Raw genomic sequence first — 25,911 nt, 5'->3', positions numbered from 1 at the left:
ACGACTACAGAGCGCGTGCCAGCCTCCTGAGCGCGACTACTAGGCGGCGCCAGTAATGGGTTGCGGCATTGCCCCACGTCATCATTGGGCAACCGCTACATTATAGTCGCCACTGATTACCTCACCCGTTATTGTGAAACCAAAGCTCTTCCCAGCGGCACTTCTACTGATATTGCGAACTTTTTCATCTTTAACCTAGTCCTCCGTCATGGTGCCCCTGCGGTCGTTTTCTGACAGAGGCACTGCATTTACTTCAGCTCTAACCCAGGAAGTTATGCTTGTCATCGCAGAACAACAGCTTACCATCTTCAGACGAATGGCCTTACTGAGCGACTCAATAAGACCATCGCCGATATGCTTTCAATGTACATACGTCGACGATAGACCATAAGAACTGGGACCAGGTACTACCGTATGCAACATTTGCGTATAATACCGCAGTCCAGGAAACGACCCGCTCCACCCCGTTTCGTTTGGAGTACGGTCGCGAAGCCGTTACCATGCTGGATGCAATGTTACTGCCCGATGTCGCCCTCCCATCAGTTGCCGGCGCTGACCAATTCGTCCAGCACGCTGAGGCCGCCCGTCAGCTAGCTCGAATGAGACTCCGGACGCAGCAGGTTAAAGACGCTCAACACTATAACCTTCGTCACAGGGAGGCAATTTACAACCCTGGCAATCAAGTATGGGTGTGGGTTCCTGTTCGCCAGTGGGGTCGCTCCGAGAAGCTTCTGCGCCGCTACTTCGGCCCATACGAAGTGCTGCGCAAACTCAGCGACGTCACCTACGAAGTGATTCTGCAAGGAATTGTTCGTACGTCCCGACGGCAAACACAGTCGGAAGTCATACACGTTGTCCGGATGAAGCCCTTCCACGCCCGCTAGGTCAAGCTACGAGGGGCAATGCCGCAACCCATTACTGGCGCCGCCTAGTAGTCGCGCTCAGGAGGCTGGCACGCGCTCTTTTTCGCCCGAGAGCTCGCTCGCGAGTCGGTTAGACGGCCGGGCCGTTTCCGCTGGTGCTGGGACGCTGTGGCAAATATAAACTGCCTACCTGCTTCTGTGACAATATACAACTACAAGCATTAATAACAGGAAGCACAGTGGCGTGCGTTTCACTGTGATCTTGGGCGCCTGACAACACTACACTCATGTCGTGTACATGCGTTATGGTTCAAAATGGGCCCACCCATTTTAAATATCCTTTGTGAGAAAAAATAGGAACTCAGAATTCAACCCTCTAGGCCGCGCAAAGTTGTGAAAACTATAAAATGCTTGCTTTCTCTTGCGATGCGCTCAGTTTTGGGCCATGCTACCCAGCATAGCATAGAAAAACTTTATTGAGTTCAGATCGAGTGTCACAAAGGCGGGCGTGCCCTCCCATCCTTGTCGGACAGCCGAGATCCCTTAGGACATGGCGGCTTCGAAGGCTTGTCTGATGATGGTCTTCTGCTCTCCCAGGTCTTGGCTGCATAGCAAAACCTGCCACGACTCCTTACTCTCCACTCAAGTGGGCGCATGCGCACATCATATGAGCTAGGGTCGCCTAATCTCCAGAGGCTCTGCATTTGCCGTCATTTATGTCCGGCAGGAACCTACAGCTGGGTTCAGAAAGGTGCCTCCATGCTGAGCTTTCTGCGTGGTTCTGGATTCTCCCATCTGCTAGGTCTGTAGAACTGTGTGACAATTCGAAGAGGTATAGCCGCCCGTTTTCTGAAATGCATCCATCCTCAGAGGGAGTCACGAAGATCGGCCGAAAAGTCAGCCCTCAGGCGAGCTCCCTCATTGCCCTGAAGGGTTTGGTGCACAGGCACCTAAATCAAGAGGATCGGATTGTCAATTTTATCGCTCGACCGTATGTGTGCTGCCGCTGGTGATACTCTGCCCAAATCAAAATTGTGCATCGCTTCCTTAGAGCGGATGACGACCCCCTTTATGGTTTTGTGTAAGCGTGAGGGTGATGGCCGCTTCCTCTGCCATCGCGGGCGTACCTCTTCTGAGTGTGCAGCTTCCTTTGTGATCACCGCCCCATTTGCTGCTCGCCCAGCATACTCCGTTGCATCAGTAGACACGACGTCCTGCTGCCCTGTCTTTCCTGCGTTCATGTAAAGAGGGGTGCATATTCCGTGGCATAGGGGGCAATCTTTTATTTTCTGCCTCACTTCTGCAGGAATTCCCACCTCAAATTCCTTTGCCTCTGTGGCAGAGTATCCCAACTGCCTGAGGATACATCTAAGCGTCTTCGTGGTCGTTAACCAATAAAACTGTCCGTGTTGTATTGAGTTTAATGGCACATATGTAGCTAAGGCTATCATGCACCAAGCACAAGGTGTAGGAAAGTTTTCTGGAGAATTTTATAAAAATGTGAAATGTGATCGGCGGTGTAGAGGGCCTAAACGCTAGTTATACTACCTAGTGATGCCAAAGGAAAGACATTTTAAAAATGACGACTAGTAAAAGCTTTAAAAAAAGTCAGGTAGAACATCCTTGGCTCTTCCCACCCCTCAGCTTCTATTCTACTTTCACCCCATTTCCCCAGAGTGCACTCTCTGCAGAGAATCGCACGCCACCCTGGACTGCATCCTCTTCGGCTGCCCTGCCGATCCTCCCCCGCAGGGACAGCCCGCCATCGGTACATGGGAGGAATGGGAGGCCCTCCTGGCGTCGCAGGACCCGGACACGCAACTTCGCTGTGTGCACCGGGGTGCCCGTGCCATGGCCCTTCATGGCCTGGACACATGCGCGTAATGTGAGGGCTGTGCGGTGGCCCTGAGGCCTTGCACGGTCCAAACTCGGTTGCACAATTAAGTTTTCCATCCATCTATCCATCCATCCATCATATTGTGCCAAAAAACCCCATTACATGATAATTGTTTTCAAAATCGGCAGAAAACTTCTTGGGTATTTGAGGGACTATTGTCTTCCTTGGCTGTGATTGGACGAGAGAGCTCTACTTTGCACAGTGCTGCAAACGACTTGTGAGATGAAGTATGCGCAAAGACATTCTTTTTTTTTTTCGGATAACTAATCATAGGTCCTCCGTTATATGCACTCATCAGGCAATGACATAACAAAATATCAAGACAGTTCGAAGATGTAGACCAGGTAACAACAGCACGATGATTCTGCTGTTATCTCAATTCACCCACTTAATTATGATGCAAAGCCAGAGCAAGAATAGACACATATAGTGCGGCGAATAAATAACCGATGATCTTTCAAAGCGTGACAGGAGTAAAAGAGAAAGAGGCCGAAAGTCGGGGAAAGAGATCGGAGTAAAGGTGGACAGAGATACAGGGAAGAAACGCTTTGTCCTGCAGTGGACGACAAAATCTAGCTATCACAGTTGTGTCTTGCTGAACAGGGGCTGATCATCAATGAACAACACAAGAAGCTATTGGGAATGCATTCAAAGCGCGTGGCCATGGACAGTTTAGAACGCTTGACCTGCGAGCAGTACACCAGCACTGAGCAGTACTCGTGGCCGCGTGAAACAGCAAAGCAGCAAGTACTGTCGCTGGGCACTTCAATGCACTACCCGTCGTCCACCACAGTTGTGGACATTCAGAAAAGCACTGCTTACCATTGAGCTGGGCATTGTATGTGGCGTCCTCAATGGCCTGGGCAGATACGTCTATTCCAAACACTGAGTGTAGATGGTGTGCCAGCGTCAGTCCAATGGTGCCTGCAAAAGAGAGAAATTTTTGCACACTACCGAAATGCTATATGCACACGTGATTCTTCAGTACATAATGTGCATTTAGAGCAGCAAAGTTCCTCTCAAAAAAGCTAACTGTGTGTTTAAAGACACCATGGCACCCAATTTTCGAACATTAAAGGGATATAGTTCAGTAGCGTGGCTTTTTGGGCTTGTTGGTACATAGTTCCAATACACTGTAGCGCAGCAAAAGACGAGGACACAAGAGACGAGAGACGAACACCGCGAGCGCTAACTTCCAACACATTTTATTCTCCTGAAGCGTCACATTTATACACCAGAAAACAGGAATCACATGTGCCAACAGTATCAATTCCATAGAAAAACGAGCTCTTTATCTGAGAGGAGAATGGAAGGTGTGCTTACACACGAGCATCCTGACCTATTTATCTTTTCAGCTTCAATGATTTCGCGCGTTACTCTTTCTCTGCTTTTTCCTATTACGACACTTTTTTCATTCTTGCATGCAAGTCAAGAACCTGTAAGCCTTTCTTTGAAAAAAAGTGTCGTAATAGGAAAAAGCAGAGAAAGAGTAACGCGCGAAATCATTGAAGCTGAAAAGATAAATAGGTCAGGATGCTCGTGTGTAAGCACACCTTCCATTCTCCTCTCAGATAAAGAGCTCGTTTTTCTATGGAATTGATACTGTTGGCACATGTGATTCCTGTTTTCTGGTGTATAAATGTGACGCTTCAGGAGAATAAAATGTGTTGGAAGTTAGCGCTCGTGGTGTTCGTCTCTCGTCTCTTGTGTCCTCGTCTTTTGCTGCGCTACAGTGTACTTAAAGGGATACTGAACCAAACTTTTGGACCTGCTCTTTTACATGTAAACAAAAGCTTGACTGCTAAAATTGATAAATGCGACAAGCATTTTAGCGAAAAAGGCGGATAACACGTTTTTTTTTCGTGATTTATTGCGTATCATTGCACCTGGCGGCCGCCTGTGAAAGCTGCGACTAGACGTCATTACACCCGCACGCCCACCGTTCCCGCAGAAGCACGATTGCCATCGCATCGGCTGCTCGTCGCCTGTCTGTCGTCTGCTCACGGCATACACAGATATGTCACGATGTTAATCGATGCTGTCCACATACCATAACCGTATGCTTGCTTACGTACGCTAAATGCAGCTATTTTTTCCGGACCTTACGCCATTTCTAACATTCTCACTTTTAAAACAGAAGCTCGACGATGTCCAGACTAGTAGCGCCATCTGGTGGTTAAGAGGGGAACCATTGTTGTCAACAAACCGGTGCCCCTCTTAGCCTAAAGGGGGCAGAATCGTCACTCTAAATAAAAAAATAAAGCAAATTTATTACTCGTACGTTTTCTTATAAGTGACAGGAGACGAAGCGAAAGACCGGTGGCCCATTTATGGCCAGTGAACGCGCTGAAGAAGGCAGTAACAACGACGAAATCAGTCCAAAGCGGGGTTTCATGCATCGAAGGGCACCGCCATATTTGTCGCCGCGGGAGGGCGCCATGATGTCACGCTCTTCACCTCGCGCTCATGAAACATCGAAAATAAAACCATCTGTTGAAAAATATGCGGAGTGATGACTAGATTTCGGTGTAGTCACATTCTGAGAATCTAATTTCAGCGTTTTTGTTCAATTTTAAGATTTTGCTTCAGTATCCCTTTAACTCTTTCCTGTCCGCGCCTATTCCCATCGATAGCCCGCTATCGATGGTTTCAAGTTCGTATTTTCCCGCTTTTTGAAGCGTTCCTGGACAACTAGCGCCTTCAAGTGTGAAATAAAGGAACTCTTCTTTCAGTTTCGCTTTTGGTTGGACTTTTTCCGCCAAGCGGTGATTTTTGAAGCCCCTCCGGAGTCAGCTGACCGGCGCTCCTTGTTTCCACCATGGCGTCAACGTCGCGCGCTGCTGCTGCGTCGTGTGGGGACGCTTTCGTCCCCTGCGTTCGCTTTCCCTCAACGCGCTAGTTCCCTGTGGTTAGCTCCTCCGCAAAGCACTCCTCTCGGTTCGGTGACTTTCCACTGACAGGGGAGGGCGCTCGCGTCGCAGCGACACCAGCGCCACGGATGGCGTTTTGCTGCGCGCTCGCGGGGAGCTACGGCAGCTACGGGGCCTCTTCTCCCTCGGCACCGGGAAGCGAACGGACGTTTCGCTCGCAGCTTCGCTCTTCGTCGACGGGCGCCTCTTGGTCGGAACTTACTCCCGCCGAGCCCGTCCCGCTCGACCTCGGAGTTTATCCCTTTGCCCTACCGTGGGCGGACGTTCGCTCGTAGCCGTGCTGGTGAGTCGGACTTCCTCGATTCCTCAGTGTATTTTGTTGCTAGCTGGCATTATTGTTGTTATAGCAATAAATGCCTTGTTTGTGTCAGCCAGTGTGTCGTTCCTTTGTTCCCGCAGAGCACGGCCCGCCGTGGTCGGCGTGCGCTCAGTAGCGTACGCGACCACGGGGTGGGGTCCGCGCGGTTTTGAACTGTGTCAGCCGCGCTTAAACGGGGAGAACGGGTTTATCTCCCCGATTTTAACCCCACATCTGGCAGCCCAACGTGGGGCCTGCTCTTGGAACATTGGACGACTGTCGGTTCGGTTCGAGGAACGCTCTTTGTCCGGACTTGACAAGTGGTAGGCCTAGTGTGAATTCTGATCGCTAGGACCTGCGGCATGCTTTCTTGAGTGCGAGGTGTATTGCGCTGCAGCATGTTTGAACTTTTCGACATGCTCAGCATGTTTTTTGTGAAGTTTTCTTCTTGGAGTTTCTTCAAGAACCACTTGGTCCGCATCGAGGGAGCGCGAGGCCTAGCGCCCGCAGAGTTGCCGAGCCCGAAGCGAGTGAGTACGGAAGCCGCGTGGGTGGTCCGAGTTTTCTGTATATATTTTCTCGCTGTCTCTTTTTCGACTCTGGGAGTCGCGGCTCCGGGAGCCGGGTGGCCTGGGGCCACGGGTGCCTCTACGAGCTCGCTGGTATTGCAGCTCGGCACCGGGCGTTCCGACACCGTCCGATACGGTGGGCGCCGATCGCTCAGAAGCTGCTTTGTGCAGTGAGCGGGGAGGACCACCCCACAAAGCTGATGTCTCCTCGCGGCTGCGCGCACGAAACCCGTTTCGGGTCTTTCTTTTGTTGGGGGTCATCGACCGTCACTATGGTGGTGAGGCCTAAGGCTATTCATAGCTGCCTGCACATTGTCAAAAGTGACATGACCACCGGACCGTGGTGTTGAGAGGGGGCGCACTTTGCTGGCCACCCGTTTTTTTTTAACCTCGCATGAACCGAGCATTCTCGTTCAACTCAAGAAAGGGCTTTGTTCACTCGAACTTTGCCTTGCACAGCCGCCCGACACGTTTTGCTAGCGAGTTGAGCATTGAGCCACGTGGCCCTTGTGTACGCCGTTTCCCCTCCCGTGACCTACGTTAAAGGCGTGCGGAGTGTGTTTCGGAAATTTTGCAGATCCAGTGGAGCCACTCCGGCTTGCTGTCCTGTGCACATCGTCTCGCTGCCGCCTGCTGCGACGGAGCGGCCTGTATCCTGTTCACCGCATCCATCCGGGGCAGCCGTGGCGAGACCAGACAGCAGCCACCTCCGGCTGCTGTTACCCTGGCGACTACTGCGGAATCTTGGCCTGCAGTGGTCAACCGGCCCTCTTCGCGGGCCTGCGGACACGTAGTCCGCGGGCCATGCGAGCCGTCCCAGCGGAGACCTTCACGCCGCCTTCGGAATACCGCGGAAGACTGCGTGCACGCTGTCGGCGTGACCTCCGCTGCAAGACCTGCCTCAAGTGCATGAAGACCAGGAGACTCCTCCATAGCATGTAACTTGCAGGCGCGGGGGTCTATTTAAGGTTGGGGGATGTGGGGACGCTTTCGTCCCCTGCGTTCGCTTTCCCTCAACGCGCTAGTTCCCTGTGGTTAGCTCCTCCGCAAAGCACTCCTCTCGGTTCGGTGACTTTCCACTGACAGGGGAGGGCGCTCGCGTCGCAGCGACACCAGCGCCACGGATGGCGTTTTGCTGTGCGCTCGCGGGGAGCTACGGCAGCTACGGGGCCTCTTCTCCCTCGGCACCGGGAAGCGAACGGACGTTTCGCTCGCAGCTTCGCTTTTCGTCGACGGGCGCCTCTTGGTCGGAACTTACTCCCGCCGAGCCCGTCCCGCTCGACCTCGGAGTTTATCCCTTTGCCCTACCGTGGGCGGACGTTCGCTCGTAGCCGTGCTGGTGAGTCGGACTTCCTCGATTCCTCAGTGTATTTTGTTGCTAGCTGGCGTTATTGTTGTTATAGCAATAAATGCCTTGTTTGTGTCAGCCAGTGTGTCGTTCCTTTGTTCCCGCAGAGCACGGCCCGCCGTGGTCGGCGTGCGCTCAGTAGCGTACGCGACCACGGGGTGGGGTCCGCGCGGTTTTGAACTGTGTCAGCCGCGCTTAAACGGGGAGAACGTGTTTATCTCCCCCTTTTAAACCCCACAGCCGAAACCGCGCGTTTCCATAGAAATTGATGCTCCTGAGAGTTCGTTTTTGGACGAGAACAGCAGCAGTGAGGATTCAGAAGACGACTTCGGCTCTTGAGACTTCAGCACCGACAGCGAAACTACGTCAGAGCGACCCGGAACGTCAACAGCCATGCCTCGGTAAGTTTCGCTTTCTCCCCCGAAATGTTCCGCTTTTGCTGCGCGCTTATCGGAAAATATCAGAGTGTTCTGAAGGTCATAACTCTTATCTGCAGGGTGTCAACGTCTTTCGGGCGGGATTACTTGCCGCCGGCAGCGCAGAGAGTCGTGTTTTTGGCTCGAAGACAGCCAGGGGTCGACCTCGGTGTTGCGCGCCGGAGTGTCGCACGGCGCTCGGCGGCGCGGTCGTCAACAGCTTCATACTTTTTGACGCGCATCGCCAGGAGCATCCCGAAGCGCCAGAATTGTCGAGGACATCAATATTTGATCAGTTCGCGTTCAGACTTGAATTGATCGAGCAACTCCTCGGATTTGATGAGCCACATCCGGAGGACCCCAATGTTCGCCCTCTGTTTCCGCCTCGTGATTCACCTCAGGGGCTGCAGCACAAGCCGCAGTAAATGCAAAGTACCGGAACTGCAAATTGTGCTACGAAGAAAAAAAGGTGGAACAAAAAACAAATGTTTTCTGTGAGACATTTGCGGCCAACCTCTGCTTGACGGCAACAAGGAACTGTTTCGCGCGGCGGCACGATAGTCACTAGGACTACTGTTTCCTTTCCTAGCCCAGCTAATACTGTTCGCAGCAAACTAAAATTTGCTGCAATGTTGCATTGATCCCTGTTGTAAAAAATGTATATTTTGAAATTTTTTTCTGTTTTATTTTTGTGACGAAACTTTGATGTTTTTGTGTGTTTTTTCTTTGTAACTACAATTTTCTTTCTGATAATTTTTTTTTCATCTCTTACTCAATAAACATGTTGACTGTGACTAATAACAATGTGAAGAGAATTTCCTCCTCTACAATTCGGTACCATACACTCCTGTACCAAGAGAGTTTTGTTTAAGAAAAAAAAATATTAATGACATGACCTGAAAACCACCATTTTCCCCGCGGACAGGAAAGAGTTAAACTGCTTACTGCATTTCATTCTTCATATACCAAATTGCAATTCCCCGAAATTCCAGTGCATTCGATGTGGCAGATATTTTTGAAATTATTTATTTTCGTTTTTTTTGCGGACAGCTTCTGGTCTGGCTACCCGAGTGTGTGTTCTGAACTACAATGACGCTTGGAGAGTCTCAGGTAGTCCAGTGCATCCTGGTAAGTGGGTACAGTTATTCCTGCTGTAAAGTGGGGCTTATTTTGAGAAGTTTTGAAATGGGAGCAGGGCCAACAGCAGTCCGAGGTCAGCTAGTCAAGCCAGGAGCGTGCATCAGGCGATGGCCATGCAGCTCGCGCGTATGCCCCTCGTCTTCCTTACAATGGCCCCCGGACAGAAGAGGAGCCATCCTGGTGACTTAAGGGGCGCACAAGACAGCGGGGTCGTAGTGTGTCTTGAGGCCCTGGATATGGACACTGTCACGGCCACGGCGTCTGAGATCGGGTGACAACGTGAGTGGCTCAACAGTATAGTTGACAGGAGATGTTTGCTTCAAGATGCGATAGGGCCCTTTATATTTAACGAGCAGTTTCCAGGAGAGGCCCGGAGTACGGAGAGGTATCCACAGCCAGACAAGAAAGCCTGGCAGGAAATCGTGGCGGGTTTTTTGGAGGGACTGGGTAGCTGCCGTGAGTGACCGAGCAATCTGGCGGCAATGTTCGGTGTGCCTGGCGGTTTGGGAAACGGTGGTCCACTCAGATGTGTCGGGGTGGCAGTATCAATGGGAACGGAGGGATGCCATCCATAAAGAAAGAAGAAAGGAGAAAACCCTGTTGTAAACTGTGTAGCAGTATTGAACACGAACGTAATATACAGGAGGATCAGGTCCCAGTCTGTGTGGTTCGAACCGACGTACACAGCCAGCCTGTCCCACAGAGAGTGGTTAAAGCGTTCAGTGAGGCCGTTTGTCTGAGGGTGGTAAGCGGTGCATGTCCGGTGGATGACATTGCATTCGTGGAGCAGAGCTTTGATGACATCAGAGAGGAAGACACAACCACTGTCGCTGAGGAGTTCACAAGTGGCACCGTGTCGAAGGATGAATCGACGCAGAAGAAAGGATGCGACATCCTGTGCCGTGGCAGCAGACAGCGCGGCGGTTTTAGCATACCTTGTGAGGTGATCGACGGCAACAATGACCCATCGTTTGCCAGCAACAGTATACGGGAGGGGCCCATAAGAATCAATGCCAACGCGGTCGAAAGGGCGAAGCGGACAAGAAAGCGGCTGCAACTTCCCAGCAGTACGGCAACCTGCGTCATCCAGTGCAACGCTGCCATAACTCAAAACGTGCATGCTCAAATCCTAGGGACTCCCCACCTGTTCCGCAGCACACATCCAGCAGGGACGCATGAGGCCCAGGGTTGAGCAGCTGCCGAACGGCATCGTACAGGTACACAGCCACTGCACTGTTCACCTGCATAAGGTGACCACTGGCCTCGGAAAACTGTGGCGCCACACGTCTACAAGGATCCAGTGTGCAACCACAACCTGATCCACGCAGGCAGCAGTTACCACTGCAAAAGCCAACATCGTCTGGAATACGGCTCGCAGTACTGTGCAGTATGCTTGGTCACGTGTGCTACGAGAACACCTTGGTGTTTCAAGTTGACAACTCTAGCAAAGCTGCATGCTAAAAACTGACTCTCACATGCAGCCTGCGGCGAAATATAACTGCATCTTCAGGATGCTTAATGGACGTGCTTTTGGTACTATCGTGTCTTGCTCGCGCTGACTGCTGATGCTAAAATTTTAACCGAACCTTGGGACTTCGTTACAGCACTGTGCCTTGAAAAATTATACCCTCATTTAACTCACTGTGCACCTGCAGCACAGGAGGGAATGACACCGAGAAACGGAATCTTAAACCCTTCAAGAGTAGTAAAAAAAAGTCCAAGTCAAATATTCTACCCTCAAAAGCAAGAACAAGAAAGAAACACAGAAAAAGCATTTATGCTAAAAGAAAACTCTCGAAAGATTTATTGAATGTATGATGGTGACTTTATGCAATCGTCTCGCCTTAGGTCCTGACATGCAAGTTTGTCTAGTGTTTTTTGTCTGTGTCCCGCCAACCATCATGTAGTTTCCCGGTGGTAGTGCTTTAAACCTGCCGTATGTTTAACCAACCAGCCCCAATTGCCGTCTTACTTGATTTAGGTCCATTTTTGAGTGATTCAGATGATATTTCAGCATACCACTTTTCCTTAATTTTGTTAATCTCATTTTATGTGTAGCTCACTGTAATGCTCATAATCTTACAGCAGGAGCACGACCAATTTGTTTTAAGATTGTCAAGTTTCGCAACATGCTTGAATATACACGCGCTTGGAGAACAAAGATACACAACTGTGGGCATGAGGAAAACATAGTTTCTCGTTAAAGAAGTACGTCGCAAAGGTCTCTATTACACCAGCATAAATTGAGGGCAGTAAGGCAGTATGGTATTTAAATTTTATGGCTGTACTTAAGCCTTTAACCTCAATATCAAACGTTAACTTCTCAAGGTATGCTTCCAAGCAGGAGTGGCCTAAACTTTTTTGAGCATTATGTGGCACTTTGTAGTGAGCCCACCAAGACATTGCAGAGTCAAACTGGGTTCTCCGGTCATGCGAAAAATAGCATAAGCGACAACTACATCGGACGCACCCAATCGCTCATGCGCGCCTGGTGGTTGCAGTACCGAGCTTCCTACCAATGCACACAATGAGATGAAATGAGAGAAGGCCAAGAAAGGAGGACGGCTGTTGTCTAATATCGGAACTTTATCGCACACTACAGAGTCTGTTGAGCACCTTGCCTGCTGCTGTGTGCCACTGAATTCGCGAGTGCTCCATTCCGCTGCAGTGAACCCGTACGGTCTCACCATCAGGACGAGGGCGAAGCAGTTGCAGGCCTCGTGAAGCATTGAATAACACCATATGCCAGGCTAGTTGGTTGCGATCCACATGTATCAGCAGCGCGAACACAACACAGGAAGAAGAAGATAGTACAGAGCACTGAACTTCCAACTTTTATTTGAACAAAAACTGAACCCTCACTTATGTACACACACACCGGGTAAAAGCCCACCAGGGGAGTAATCAAGGCACGCGATTGAACTGGGACCAACATAATGTCCAGGACATCAAAAAGATAACTAGAATCGCACTATACAATGACTTCCATGAAATGAACCACGAATGACATGCGCAAAAAAAAAAGGAAATGGGAAAAAACAAGGTTGAGTGTGCGCGAATGACAAAAAGATGGAAAAAAAAAAGAAGAAGAGGGATGAAGGCGCAAATTTTGTTAAAAGCATGAGGAGGTGAGAAGACAGTGGAAAGGTTAGCGATACAAAGGATGAGCGCCAACAATTAACACGGCTAGAAAGAAAATGCAACGTGTGAAGTGTGCCTCTAAAAACCAGGTAAAATCAGATACAACCAGAGAGAAAGGTGATTTCTTTTCCAGATAGTGAAATAGATGGAGTGCTTACGCAACTTTCCTTAAGCCCTGAGATGTAGGCGGCTTCAACAATTTCGCGCGTTAGTTGGGTTTTATGCTTTTTCAAGGCGGTTGCTTTCTTAAAATGAGGCTCATGCATTACCCCCATTTTGACCGACCTTTTCCTGGCTATGCATGACAGAACCTTGAGGGTCGAGCTCAAAATTTCTCAAAGCTCAAAGCGTTCTCAAAATTTTCCGGTACGTTGACTTTTTGGTTCTCTTAGATTGTGACACTGAAGCATTTAAAACAGAAGCAACTCAAGTACTCCAGGTTTTTTCTAATACTATGGCACCTCTCGAAGTTACCCATGAATTCCCAGAGCAGAATGCTATACGGTTTCTAGAGTTAAAGGTGTTTTTCGGGGAGAACCACGTGTGCTGGTTATTTGAACCAAGAGCCAATAAGCCCATCCTACCCTACGATTCAGCCCACTCAAAACTTGTAACGAGGAACATAGTGAAATCAACTTTTAAGTATCCACTCACAAAATCTTGTGAGCACAAGTTGCAAGACAGTTTTTCGAACCAAGTGGTGAGGCTGACGCAATCAGGGTACCCGCAACCCCTCCTTTCGTCTGTAGCAAAAAATGTCCTGATAGGTATGAAGCATAAAAGCGAAGCCCCGGATGATACACGACAGCGAAACGAAAGAGTCGCCGTTCTTGGTTTGGTTTTGGTTTTATGGGGTTTAACGTCCCAAAGCGACTTAAGGCTATGAGAGATGCCGTAGTGGAGGGCTCCGGAAATTTCGACCACCTGGGGTTCTTTAACGTGCACTGACATCGTACAGTACACGGGCCTCGAATTTCTCCTCCAAAGAAATTCAGCCGCCGCGGCCGGGATCGAACCCGCGTCTTTCGGGCCAGCAGCCGAGCACCATAGCCACTGAGCCATCGCGGTGGCTAGAGTCGCCGTTCTGCTGTGCCTGCACCAGATATCTCATAATCTGAAGAAAATTGGTAGAGGAGCAGGTGTAGACGTAGTCTTTTCAGCCCCTCTGCGCCTGTCAAGCCTGTGCAACAAAGTTAACAAAAAGAAAAAAAAGAACAGTAGCTGCACAACCAGGCACCGAGACCATATTATGCCTTGTGTGGGGGGCGTTGTATATTCCGTTCCTTTAACTGGCGGTAAGGCTTACATAGGCCAAACAGAAAGATGTTTAAATGAAAGGCTAATTGAACATAAGAACGATTTAACTGAAGCGCCATTGAGGAACCTGCCCGCCCATTGCCGGGTACGTGACAGCAAAAAGAAATTTATTCCTCATTTTAAGAAAGGAACTGTCTTGAAAAAGCATAAAACCCAACAAACGCGCGAAATTGTTGAAGCCGCCTACATCTCAGGGCTTAAGGAAGGTTGCGTAAGCACTCCATCTATTTCACTATCTGGAAAAGAAATCACCTTTCTCTCTGGTTGTATCTGATTTTACCTGGTTTTTAGAGGCACACTTCACACGTTGCATTTTCTTTCTAGCCGTGTTAATTGTTGGCGCTCATCCTTTGTATCGCTAACCTTTCCACTGTCTTCTCGCCTCCTCATGCTTTTAACAAAATTCGCGCCTTCATCCCTGTTTTTCTATTTTTTTTTGCATCTTTCTGTCATTCACGCACACTCAACCTTGTTTTTTCCCATTTCCTTTTGCGCATGTCATTCGTGCTTCATTTCATGGCACTCATTGTATAGTGCGGTCCCAGTTCGATCGCACGCCTTGATTATTCCCCCTGGTGGGCTTTTGCCCGGTGTGTGTGTACATAAGTGCGGGTTCAGTTTTTGCTCAAATAAAAGTTGGAAGTTCAGCGCTCTGTACTATCTTCTTCTTCCTGTGTTGTGTTCGCGCTGCTGATACATGTGAAGCATTGGAATTATTCATTTCGTCGGAAAGCAGAGATAAAAGCTGGATGTGGTAGCATTACTAAGTATGGAATTCGAGGCACACCGCTAACACAGATGAAAAATTACCTGCTCAGGCATGAGCAATACGTTTTCCGCAAAGTATGGTGTATCACTGATCTGCTCGCCTGACACATGCATCTGGGCTAGTTGGTGGGAGATCTCGAAATGCATTTTTTCTAGAAAATGCCTTTCGAGAAGCTAGGAGAATGACGCACGAGAGTACCTTGCATCTCTGTCCCCTCGTCTCTTCTAATTTATAAGTGCTAGAAGAAGTACATTTCGAGATTGCCCGCCTACTTAACGGGGACTGTGGACATGGTACAGATATCTTTGTACGAGCCCATCACCAACTGGATTTCTAAAGGAAAGCAAGCGACGTCTTAGCAAAACTTTTAGTATGGTTAAACGATAGTAACTTCCTGCTAGCGCATTATGTTGGGTCTCCGTGGGTCCCACGTGAGCTATCAAAGCTGGAACAGCCTCTTGGGAACCGTACCGACAAGACCAAAGTGGGCTTGCAGCTGTTGGACCCCCATACCTGGCATTAGAAGGGATAAATAAGTATAGCAGCGTGGAAAGAACCAGAAACAGCGCTCGTGTTGTCTGGTTTTTCGTTAGTCGTTTTCTGCGCTGTTATAAAGCCCAGCTCTCTGTCTTTCTAGGCTAACCAAGATCGCACATCCACTAGACTAGTGGCTTGGGTTTGTTAGCATAGTACACAACTAGAGGGAGCAGCACGAAAAGACGAGGACGAGCAGGGTAACTGACATGACAGGTGCCGAACTATCAACAATTTACTAAGAGCAACAAGCAGGTTTTTAAATGCCAGCCAGGACCCACGAGACACCAGACAGGAATTTAAAAACCTGCTCATTGCTCTCCATAAACCGTTGGTAGTTTGGCACCTGTGCTCTCAGCTTCTATGTTCGTCCTTGTCTTCTCGCGCTGCTCCCTCTAGTCATGCATCCAGATTGCATGGCCCCCGTCGGCTTCGTGAGGACAGACCTGGCGTAGATGTGGATGCCATGCTGGAAAAATCTCTGCAAGCTCCAATGCGGCTGCCCACGCAACACAGCTGTTTGTCCTACACAGGCCGCTGCGGGGTTGACTGGCATGCCTGCATACTACTGTGTGGGAATTCTTTTCAGAGGCTCACATGCAATATACGTTCCCATAGGTGACTATATCCAAGCATTTAAAAGATAATTACCACATTACAAAAAATTAAATAATTTCTCGCCCTAGTAGTCACTCAAATCATGCAAAAAAAAGACGAAGAGCACAGCAGAAGCAATATGCAACTCTACTCTGAAGAACTAGAAACGCAGATTTGTCCTATTCCATCACAATTTGGGACGTACTACAGACTGTTCCAAATTGAACGCGCACAGCAGAATGCTTTTTTTCAGCTAAAGTGGCGAATTGTTTGAGATCAAGTTTCGCACAGAAGTAGCATTTGGTCGACATAATTGTTTTAAGCTTTGGGGTGCTTGCCTGAACTGATCGTAAAAAGTCGGATATTCGCATCATCTACGGCGACGTGGAAACAAAACAGGCTGTTATCTCAGCGACTGCACCGATGGCGCATCTTGTTCGCTGGTCCAGGAGATTCCAGAAAGGAGGGGAAGGGGGGTGTTTTGCGGGTGGTTTGAAGAGGAACTGCTATATCAGTGATCACAAAAAAAACTTAGCTTGGCCAAACCTCCAGTAAATTTCAAGTTTTTCATGAAGAAGCATCTTCAAACCTCCGCAAAACACAACCCTCTTTTGCCAAATATTCGCGGCCAACAAACAAGATGGCGCCATCGGTGCAATCACTGAGATAACGGCTTGTTTTGTGAAGTCCTTGCTGCAGAGGATGCAAATATCCAACTTTTTTTGACCGATTCAGGTAAGTACTCCTAACGAATGTAGCATAAAATAATTCTGCCGACCAAATGCCATTTATGTGCAAAATTTGAGCTCGAACAATTCATTGGGTTAGGTGTGAGGTGCATTCTATGGCACACATTTAATTGCGGAACACACTGTACAAGTAGCACGCCCACACTCGGCCCAACCTAGTCAGTATTGAGTGCCCTTTTCTTCTAATGAGCCACATGCTCAGTGATCAGTCGTCGATAACGTGTCCCAGACCAATGTGGCTGTGTGTGCACTGTAAACCCACCTGGAAGAAGGACTCGGGTGAGATGCGAAAGCGTAGGCCTCCCAGTGTCTCCTCCAGATAAGGCTGGCCATACAGCAGCTCGAAGGGCGCCTGGGCGTGGCTGCACCGGCTGTGGGGGCTGCAAGGCACCGACTCTGGTTACCTGCACAGCTCTGCTTTGCATGCATAAGTTGTGGGGACGCACTTTACTCATCCCCTGTGGCTCGCTTCCCCGCAATACATCCTCCTTAGCCGTGTTAGTTACTGAAACTAACAAAGGAGGGCGCCGGCGTCGCAGCGACACGAATGGCGTGTTTGCTGCGCGCGCGCAGGGGAGACGGCCCTTTTTGGCTCAGGAATGGGGAAGCGCGTTGACGTTCGGCGCCGGTGCGAGGCTCCGCTCTTCTCCAGCTGACAGGAAGCCTCGTGGAGAGGAATGTTCCCCCGCATCTTGTCCTGTCCAGCTGCGGAGTATCCCTTGCCCTAGCGTGGGCGAACGTTCGCTTGTAACCATGCTTGTGAGTCGGAAGTCCTCGATTCCTCGGCGTATTTTGTTGCTAGCTGCGGTATTGTTGTTGTAGCAATAAATGCCTTGTTTGTGCCAGCCAGAGTGTCGTTCCTTTGTTCCCTCAGAGCAAGGCCTGCTGCGGTCGGCGTGCGCTTGATAGCGTAAGCGATCACGGGGTGGGGTCTGGCAGTTTTGAACTGTGTCAGCCATGATTAAACGGGGGAAACATATTTATCCCCCCCCCCTAATTAAAACCCCATAAAGTAGTATCTTTATAGAAGAAATAAATGCATTCTTGAAAAAAAGAAATCTGCAGCTTTTAGCCACAGCAGTCCCTCCCGGTTGGGACCTCTCTTTGGGTCAATTTTGACAGGTGACCTGGCACCCTGGGTCAGTGGACGCCTGAATTGCAGTTATAGGTACGTGGTGTGATGAGAGAGAGAGATGTGGGCTGCATCTGCTAGTGCTGACAACGGTGAGCGAACTCTCGCAATCAACCATTAACTGCTACCTGCCAGGGAGGCAGGGTGGGTGGGGGCTTTAATGTAGATATGAAGACAAACAGAAATTTCTTAACACTTATGCGGGAGAACATCCCGTTTCTCTCACTTGTAGCGCCTCCCACGGCTGTGACAACCTCGCGAAATACTTGCATAGACCTAGTCTTTGAGAACCATGCATTGGTGCAGCACGTCGAGCATATATCCATCTATTTCTCTGACCACAAAGCTTCCTTCATGACAATCAAGAACTGTTAGCGGAGTGTTTCTTGAAGAAGGAATATGTGTGAAAAAAAAAAACAAGTTGTCTGTAATTGTACATACATGTCTTGTGCGAATTCTTTGCCTCAATCTATCGAAAATCTGAAACAGCTGATGAGCTGCACTCAAATTTCACATTAGGAAGTAACGTAACCACTGGCAATTTTTTTCTACCCTAATCTATGTCGATCATAATTAGAAATAATCTTGATTAAACATTAAATGCACTCAATGCGCCCTTGTAATTCGTATAATTTCCACACACGTTAAAACCTGCTCTTCTTCGAACAGAACACATTCCTTGGTGGCGAGTGCGCCTGTTGACACCTCATGACCACCAAAACGAGGTGATAACTACATGCGCAATTAAATTAGTTTTTTTGTTTTTTGCCCTTGCACAATTTTAAGCCTACTGTGCTAATGCTCAGGCCAATGAGCGCAATACCTTCCCCACAACGAAGTACGCTGACTGGCAGTGTCGAACAAAACATCCTGATTTACTGCCATGGCTCATTCTGTGAGAAGCATATCGAGGCTTATTTTCCTTTTTATGCTACGACAAGGTTACCCCACTGAAGCACCAGGTCAAAACATGCTGCTTCACCAGTGCACAGGTATGATGCGGCCGGGTAGTACCACCCGTAACTGCAGTAGGCACGGGCACCAGTTTTGCCTACCACACGAGGTCGGTTCTGACATCAGCGCCACCGCATCTTCGTGACATCACGGCCTGAAGTCTTCGAGGAAGCGCTCCCGCACGACATAGGTGAGCTTATGCAGCGAATGATCTGCAAGTGCATCAATTGGTTCCTTTAAAGCTGCAATGAATATCCCCAGGAAATGAACGGGTTCCATCAAAATAGGTCTGCTACTGATAATGTCATAGCCCTTGCCTCATCACTCGAAGAGTACTGTCACGCTGGGTGCATTCCAACAGCCATTTTCCTTGACATCCAGTCCGCTTTTGACTGTTTTTCACCACGCAATTCTTGCAGCCTTGGCTAGTCTAGGCCTCGGGGGAAAGCCATGGAAGTAGATTGCACACTATTTAAAAGAACGACCAATTTTTATGAGCACTCCAAGGTCCAACAAACTTTCACGCAGTGGAGAGGGGCGTACCTCAGGGCGCGGTGCTCAGCTCTCTCCTTTTCAGTATTACCCTTATACACATAAGAAACCTTTCACGAGGAATACACATAACGATTTATGCACATGATATCTGCATTTGGAGGGCGTCACGTTCATGCTATACTGCCCAGAAATGTCTTCAGAGAGCGTTACTGCAATCTCGATGCGCCTAGCTCCCCGAGGTCTTCGTCTCTCCCCAGAAAAAAGTGTTGCCATGGCTTTCACAAGAAAAACGACGACTCGATATCCGTTCCTACTAGCTGGACGGTCACTACCTTATGTATGAACTCAGCGATTCCTAGGTGTTGTGATAGAGAGTAATCTCTCGTGGTCACCTCAGATTAAAAAACTGTATGAAAGGATCACTGCAGCATTGCAAGTTTTCAGGTTCATGGCAGGAACACGGTGGGGCAGCAACCGCCGATCAATGGTTCTGCTTGAAAAAGCCTACGTTGAAGGAACCTTGCACTACTGTCTACCAGTGCTTCAAAGATTATCTCCAACAAGCAAGAAGATCCTCGAGGCCGTGAGGAATAACTGCCTGCGGATATGCCTTGGTCTCCCAAAGGGTTCCTCTGCATCAGGAACAGTAGCGGAAGCAGGCTGTCTCCCACTAGAGGTGATTGCCACGCAGGAAACTATGCGTACACATCTCCGCTATGTTCTCCAGGGGAAGAAGCACTTCCTGCACTGCATCCACCTCAGCCACTCCAACTCTAGCTTTGGCCAAGCTGTGCAGCTCCTGCCCCTCCGCTCTATTAATCAGCCACAGAAACTATTGCCTCTGACCTTTCCCCCCTGGACACTCTCTCCTCTAAAGGTGAGGAAGTTTGTTCCACGCATGAATGCAGAGAGACGCATACCACAGGCAGCACTTCTGTAAGCTACTCTTGGTCTACTTAGCCAAGGAATATATACAGCCTACCCATATCTTCACCGACGGTTCAACTACGCAAGCAACCTCTTCTTGTGGCCTTTACGTGCCCTCAACAAGCCACGTTCTTCCTTACCGGCTGCAGCGTAAGACATCGTCTACGACAGCTGAGCTTCACGGCATTAAAGAAGCTGTTTATTATATCTTGCACCAAACTCCTGGCAGCTGGGTTATTTTTACTGACTCCAAAGCATCTCTACAGATACTGTCCAACCTGCTGAAGAAAGCCAACCATCAGCCTGTTTCCCTTGATATGGGCTATTTGCATCATTTGGCTATTGCCGCAGGCTACTGCATAACATTTCAATGGACACCAGCACACTGTGGCATTCTGGCCAATGAAAAAGCAGATGAAGCGGCCCATAAAGGCCACCAACATCGCAGATACATTCAGGCTTCCTTTACGAAATCTGATGCATCTCAAATGGCTAAAAGATTTGCTTTCGAAGAAATGCATCGGCTGTGGAGTTTGCCGACACATCACTACCAGTTTCTTTACTCCATCGACCCACATCTCGGATCAAGACTGCCAGCCAGAATGTCTTGCCATCTGGAAACACTTTATCACCAACTCGCCTGAACGCAGCATTTACAAACGGCTTGTGATACCATTTCGGACAAACAAACAATTGACCAAGGCAGCTTCGCGGCCACGTAAAATGGCATTGAAGGAATTCGATCCCACCAACAGGTGGCAAGTCGCATGCACAAACAACGCATCACATAAGCAACCCGACGTAGAACATGAGTTGGTAGTTTAAAATAAGGAAAGTACATCCTCGCTATACTTAACTCCTTGTGGGTGTGAGTCACACTTTTCAGACTAGTCTGAGCAATGCGCAAATTCGCAAGCCCGTCACAAAAATAGGGGAAAGGAGGAGATCAGTCCCACCTATGTGCCCACTTCTTTCACAGTTCTCTCAAGTCGTATTATCGCCAGCGATGCTCCAGATGCCAGCTATTGCTTTCTTTTCTTGTAGATTTATCTGACAAACTTTTTAACAAATAGACATGGCAGTGGTGCCCTTTTGCCCTTGCTCTGGGCAGTGGGCCCTTGTGGCTGCTTAGACCTCCCAGCCCAGAGTGAACCGCAGGCGTAGTACGGAATAGCGCAACACAGTCTCACCAGGCCTGAAAGTAGAGGGATGAGAGGCGACACTCGCTGCCTGGGCCCCGGACAAAGTGCTCCGCCAGGGCTTCTTTCTCACGACACAGCTCCTCCTGGACACACACACAGCAGCGCTCAAGGCTTGCACTGCGCAATGAGAAGTGATTGGAGCACATGCCAGCAGCATCTCTGACGAGACAAGGATGGAGTGAGGAGCTCGTGTTTCAATGCCACGCTTGTGATCCCCATGTATCTGGCCAAAAACAGTGCGTAGATGATGCAGCAGATCATGAGCAAAAGATGCATTTTCAGTACGGCATAGCGAAACGTCATTGCTACGACTGACTAACTATGGGATGACTTTTGAGACGCAGGCCCACCATAGCAGCATCGATGGATGAAAGGCATATCACAGGAGATCCCACCTCCCGATGTCCAAGACTGCTTATTTCAGTCTCAATCAATGCCGCTAGGGCGTTGTTGGGTCATCGCTCGCACGTTGCTTCCGCCTGCATCTGTAGCCTGTTCACAGAGCAACACCTGCACTGTGCTCGAAACAGGCTGCGACACAAGCTGTGTCAAGACACCAACCTGAAAGCAACTCCTTCTTCAAGCTTGAGTTCCTTAGTACGCTGCTCGTGTCACGTAACAAGGGGCGAAAAAACAACATCGGGGCCTTCTCAACCACAATCTTAAAGAAAATGCAACAGCATTTATGTTGCCTGCTGTGATGTCTACAATGAGTGTTTTCTCGCCAAAACTTCGGATGGAACCAGTTCTGTTGGCCTTATATACTATGCCTGAGTCATCGCCCTCTAGAATGTTCGAGTACATTCCATTGGATTATCATATGAGGTTATACTAATCATACCAATTAATCCTTCTTAAACCATTTTCTGCGACGACCTACTTTCAAAATTTTAGGGACCCTTTTGGAACATTGGGGGGGGTGGGCCAACTTCCAAGTTTTGGGGGTCCTTAGATTTTCGAATTTGATGGCGCACTTTGATTGGTCCACAGGCGGTCACGTGGTTCTGATGATGTCACAACCCCGTGACTAATGAGGGAATTTCATAAGAGAGAAGCCGGAAATTTTTGCCCACACAACAACCTTAGGTTTGGTTTGGTTTGTTGGGGTTTAACGTCCTGAAGCGACTCAGGCTATGAGGGACGCTGCAGTGGAGGGCTCCGGAAATTTCGACCACCTGGGGTTCTTTAACGTGCACTGACATCGCACAGCACACGGGCCTCTGGAATTTCGCCTCCATCGAAATTCAGCCGCCGTGGCCGGGATCGAACCCACGTCTTTCGGGTCAGCAGCCGAGTGCCGTAACCACTGAGCCACCGCGGCGGGGCAGACAACAACCTTAATATCATCGTATTAAAAAAATACAGACAGACAGTGCAAGCAAACAGCGGCATTAAACCATTTAGGCGTCACTCGTCACCTGTTCACAGAAATTTTACTTTTCCGCACAAATATAGCTTATGCCAATGTCAAGGAAGACAAATAGTGCAGTTTGCATTGGAACTTGAATAAACAGCGTGAACGAAGACGAGCACAAAAGACAAGAAAACGGACGACACAGCGCTTTCTTGTCTTGGCTTGGCTTTCTTGTTTTCTTGTCTTTTGTGCTCGTCTTCGTTCGCGCTGTTTATTCAAGATGCTTAACCAACTAGCCCGCCAAAACGTGTTATTGCATTGGAAGACACCAGCAGAAATCGTTTTAACGGAATGTTCCAACATTTAATGGAAATTGTCCCAATGGTTGAAAACTGTAACACCGAATCGCCAGGCTTCGTCTAATCAGTACTAAATAGATCAGGGTCTCCTTATTGTTTACTTTCAAGATACACACCGAAAAAAATATTGCTACGGGCGTCACAAGCTTTCTGCGTGAAAATGGCACAGGACGGGCTACCTAGTGTTGGGCTACCTAGGGCTACCTACGGGCTACCTACGGGCTACCTACGGGCTACCTAGTGAGCAGCTGTTTTCCTCGTGCCATTCGTAGAATTATTCGTGGTGCGGCCATCACATGATTCCGATGACGTCAAATGTTCCAATTCGACAAGTGCAACACTGGTTGGTTGGTTTATGGGGTTTAACGTCCCAAAGAGACTCAGGCTATGAGAGACGCCGTAGTGGAGGGCTCCGGAAATTTCGACCACCTGGGGTTCTTTAACGTGCACTGACATCGCACAGTACACGGGTCTAACCACCCAGCTACGATAATTTAAAAGTTAATTAGTGGGCTTTTGTTAATTACTTGAATAATTAGAGGGGTTTCACAGTATATTGTGTCTGCCAGGACGGAGAGTGATCCTACACCTATTTTTTTGCTGTATTGAACCCAATATTTCCAGGAATTTTTTGAAAATGTTCGCTGCAACACCCTGTATATTATTTCCTTACCACTCCCAACACTTCACTTCCCATTGTAAAACTGCTGTTCCCTTCCAAGACTGTTGAATATTTCTTCACTTTAAATTGATTTTTAGACCCACCATTCTGTTTTGCCTGTCTAATTCAGTGATCATGCTTTGCGATTCATATCCTTAGTTAGTTAGCAAGGCAATGTCATCAGCACATCAGATTGCTGAGGTTATTAACTTTTGACCCCGACATTTCCCAATTCTGTTTTGTACTCGACTAATTCAGTTGAGAACTGCTGCTCACCGTAGTTGCTCACCAGTCTTGAGCCAGCGGTTACGCACTTTCCTTCAGAGAGAATTTAGCTGCACCTGAGGCAGCAGACGAATTGTTATAGCACGGCTGTTTGGATCAGTTGGTTACACAGTGATAAAAGCATGAAAACTGGAGGAACATGAAAGACAGCACCGCCTGTCCTGTCTATCATGCTCTTCTGGTGGTGCTTTTTGCATTGCAGTTGCCCTACAACAGGCTTGAGGAGTGCACTGCCCTTTCCCCTTAATTCTCCCCTCCCCTTCAGTCCTAGATACTGGCCAGTGGAAGCAATAAATATGCCAACGCAGCCCCTGGGGAAAGACCAGTTTGAGACCCCTGCTGTAGTGGATGCTGTAAAGACCTACTGTTGGTTTGCCATTTGCCATTTTTAGTTTGTCGAAAGTAAACTTGAGTTTTTACTCCGAATTTTTATTTGGCCACTGTCACCTCCTCCGCTCTTTTTGTAGTACACAAAAAGATCAGTATGTAAGCAGCTCTGCAGATTTTGCAAAAAAAATGTTTTGTTGGGATGTCAAACTCCTAGTCATATTCGGGTCATAACCAGAAAGCAAGAGAATGTCGAAAGTTCCGTGCTCTCCATTCATTTTCACAAGAAGTGACCCTCTTTTTTGCGCTGTGCGTCAGTGAAGCCAGGGTCTCTCTTCACTTCCTCCCTATCCATACTGCTAATATAACTGAATGAAGAATTTATTTACAGCTATTCTCAACAGGGTCTTTGTGGTGCATCTCTCCAGCTTCCCTTTCCCCCAGTGGGGGCCTCCTCCCTCTACGCAGTCACTGGAACCGAGAAAACTACGGGGGGGGGACGCTTCTCCTGATATCCCATCGAATGCCAAGCACCTGGCTCTCTTCGACTGTGTGCAAAATATCTGCTAACCAAAATCATGCTCCTGATTTTCCACTTTCACCAACTTCATCATTAAAGGTGCACTGAAGAGGAGTCTGAACTCGTATTTTTGCCGCGGGAACTCGATCTACACGTTCCGATTAAAAGTCCTGGCTCTCACCTTTTCTTTTGAATTCCCCGCAGACGATGGGAGGAATTGACTCACCTTTCATCCAGTCCCGTGGCAGCTTGCCACTCTGCCATCGGTGGAGTGATACGTTATGATCGGTGAAAGCAAAGAGTCCATGCATATTTTTATTTCCGTAGGCCTAGTTTCCAGCTATGTATTCTCTGACTAGATCTATTTATTCACGGAAACCTGAAAAGCCAAATAAAAGTGAAAGTAAAGCTGCCACGCGACTGCCCGAAAGGCACTCCATGAGTTGGTAGACTCCTCCCACTGAATGTGGGGAATTAAAAAAAAAAATGCTGGAGCCAGACATTAATCTGATTTAAATTAGGGAAATCACCGACACAGGGCAATAAGTCGCAGTTTCTCAGAATACTGGGAACGTGTAGATCGAATTCCCGCGGCAAAAAGGCAAGTTCAGATTCCTCTTCAGTGCACCTTTAAGAAAAGAATAACATTCCCTTACCCTTCCCTGGGTTTCAATGACTGTTGGCTTCTTTCTTTCGTACGCCCCCCCATTTCCCTACCCTTGTCTGCTCGACAGCTGGATGAAGGCCACAGTTCTGGAAGTCTTGATGCCACAGGTAGCACACACAGCTGCCACCCTCACCCCGTCTCACGAGGAGACACTTGCAGTACCATGCCTGTTGCTATGGCCAAGGATGGCGTCAGTGAACACACTCAGGGTTACGTCACATACAGCACAAATACGCTTGAAAGTAGAAGCAGAGACAGCCACTGCCACAGCTCAGCTGATAGTAGTACACCATACATGTACAACATACAGAGATTGTGGGTTAAAATCCAACTGGTGACATGAGGTTCTATTTTCTTCTACTTTATGCACAATTATCTTATATCCAAAATGATTATGCTACTAATGTCCCTGATAAAACCAAAACAGAACTTTTAAATCAAGCTGCTGTTTTGCACTTCC

At 48.6% G+C, this 25,911-nt stretch overlaps 1 protein-coding gene across 3 annotated transcripts in view; it reads right to left on the bottom strand.

Annotated features, from left to right (window-relative positions):
- Positions 1-25,911, bottom strand: part of LOC149345312 (tRNA (uracil-5-)-methyltransferase homolog B-like) — an 82,782-nt gene that overhangs the window by 13,365 nt on the left and 43,506 nt on the right. For 2 of the 3 annotated variants that reach the window (XM_089546574.1, XM_089546572.1), the window contains 4 exons: positions 21,267-21,361; positions 16,831-16,948; positions 10,606-10,702; positions 3,583-3,684 (listed from right to left, as the gene is read on the bottom strand). In XM_089546574.1, the coding sequence (XP_089402700.1) occupies positions 3,583-3,684; positions 10,606-10,702; positions 16,831-16,948; positions 21,267-21,361 (412 nt within the window). The remainder of the gene's footprint in view (positions 1-3,582; positions 3,685-10,605; positions 10,703-16,830; positions 16,949-21,266; positions 21,362-25,911) is intronic. The other variant, XM_089546573.1, reaches the window with a different exon arrangement.

The sequence above is a fragment of the Amblyomma mixtum genome, chromosome 5 (genome assembly GCF_055824585.1).
Source record: "Amblyomma mixtum isolate Tamu chromosome 5, ASM5582458v1, whole genome shotgun sequence".
In the NCBI taxonomy this organism is placed as follows: Eukaryota; Metazoa; Arthropoda; class Arachnida; order Ixodida; family Ixodidae; genus Amblyomma; species Amblyomma mixtum.
This window is presented reverse-complemented; position numbering and strand designations above follow the sequence as displayed.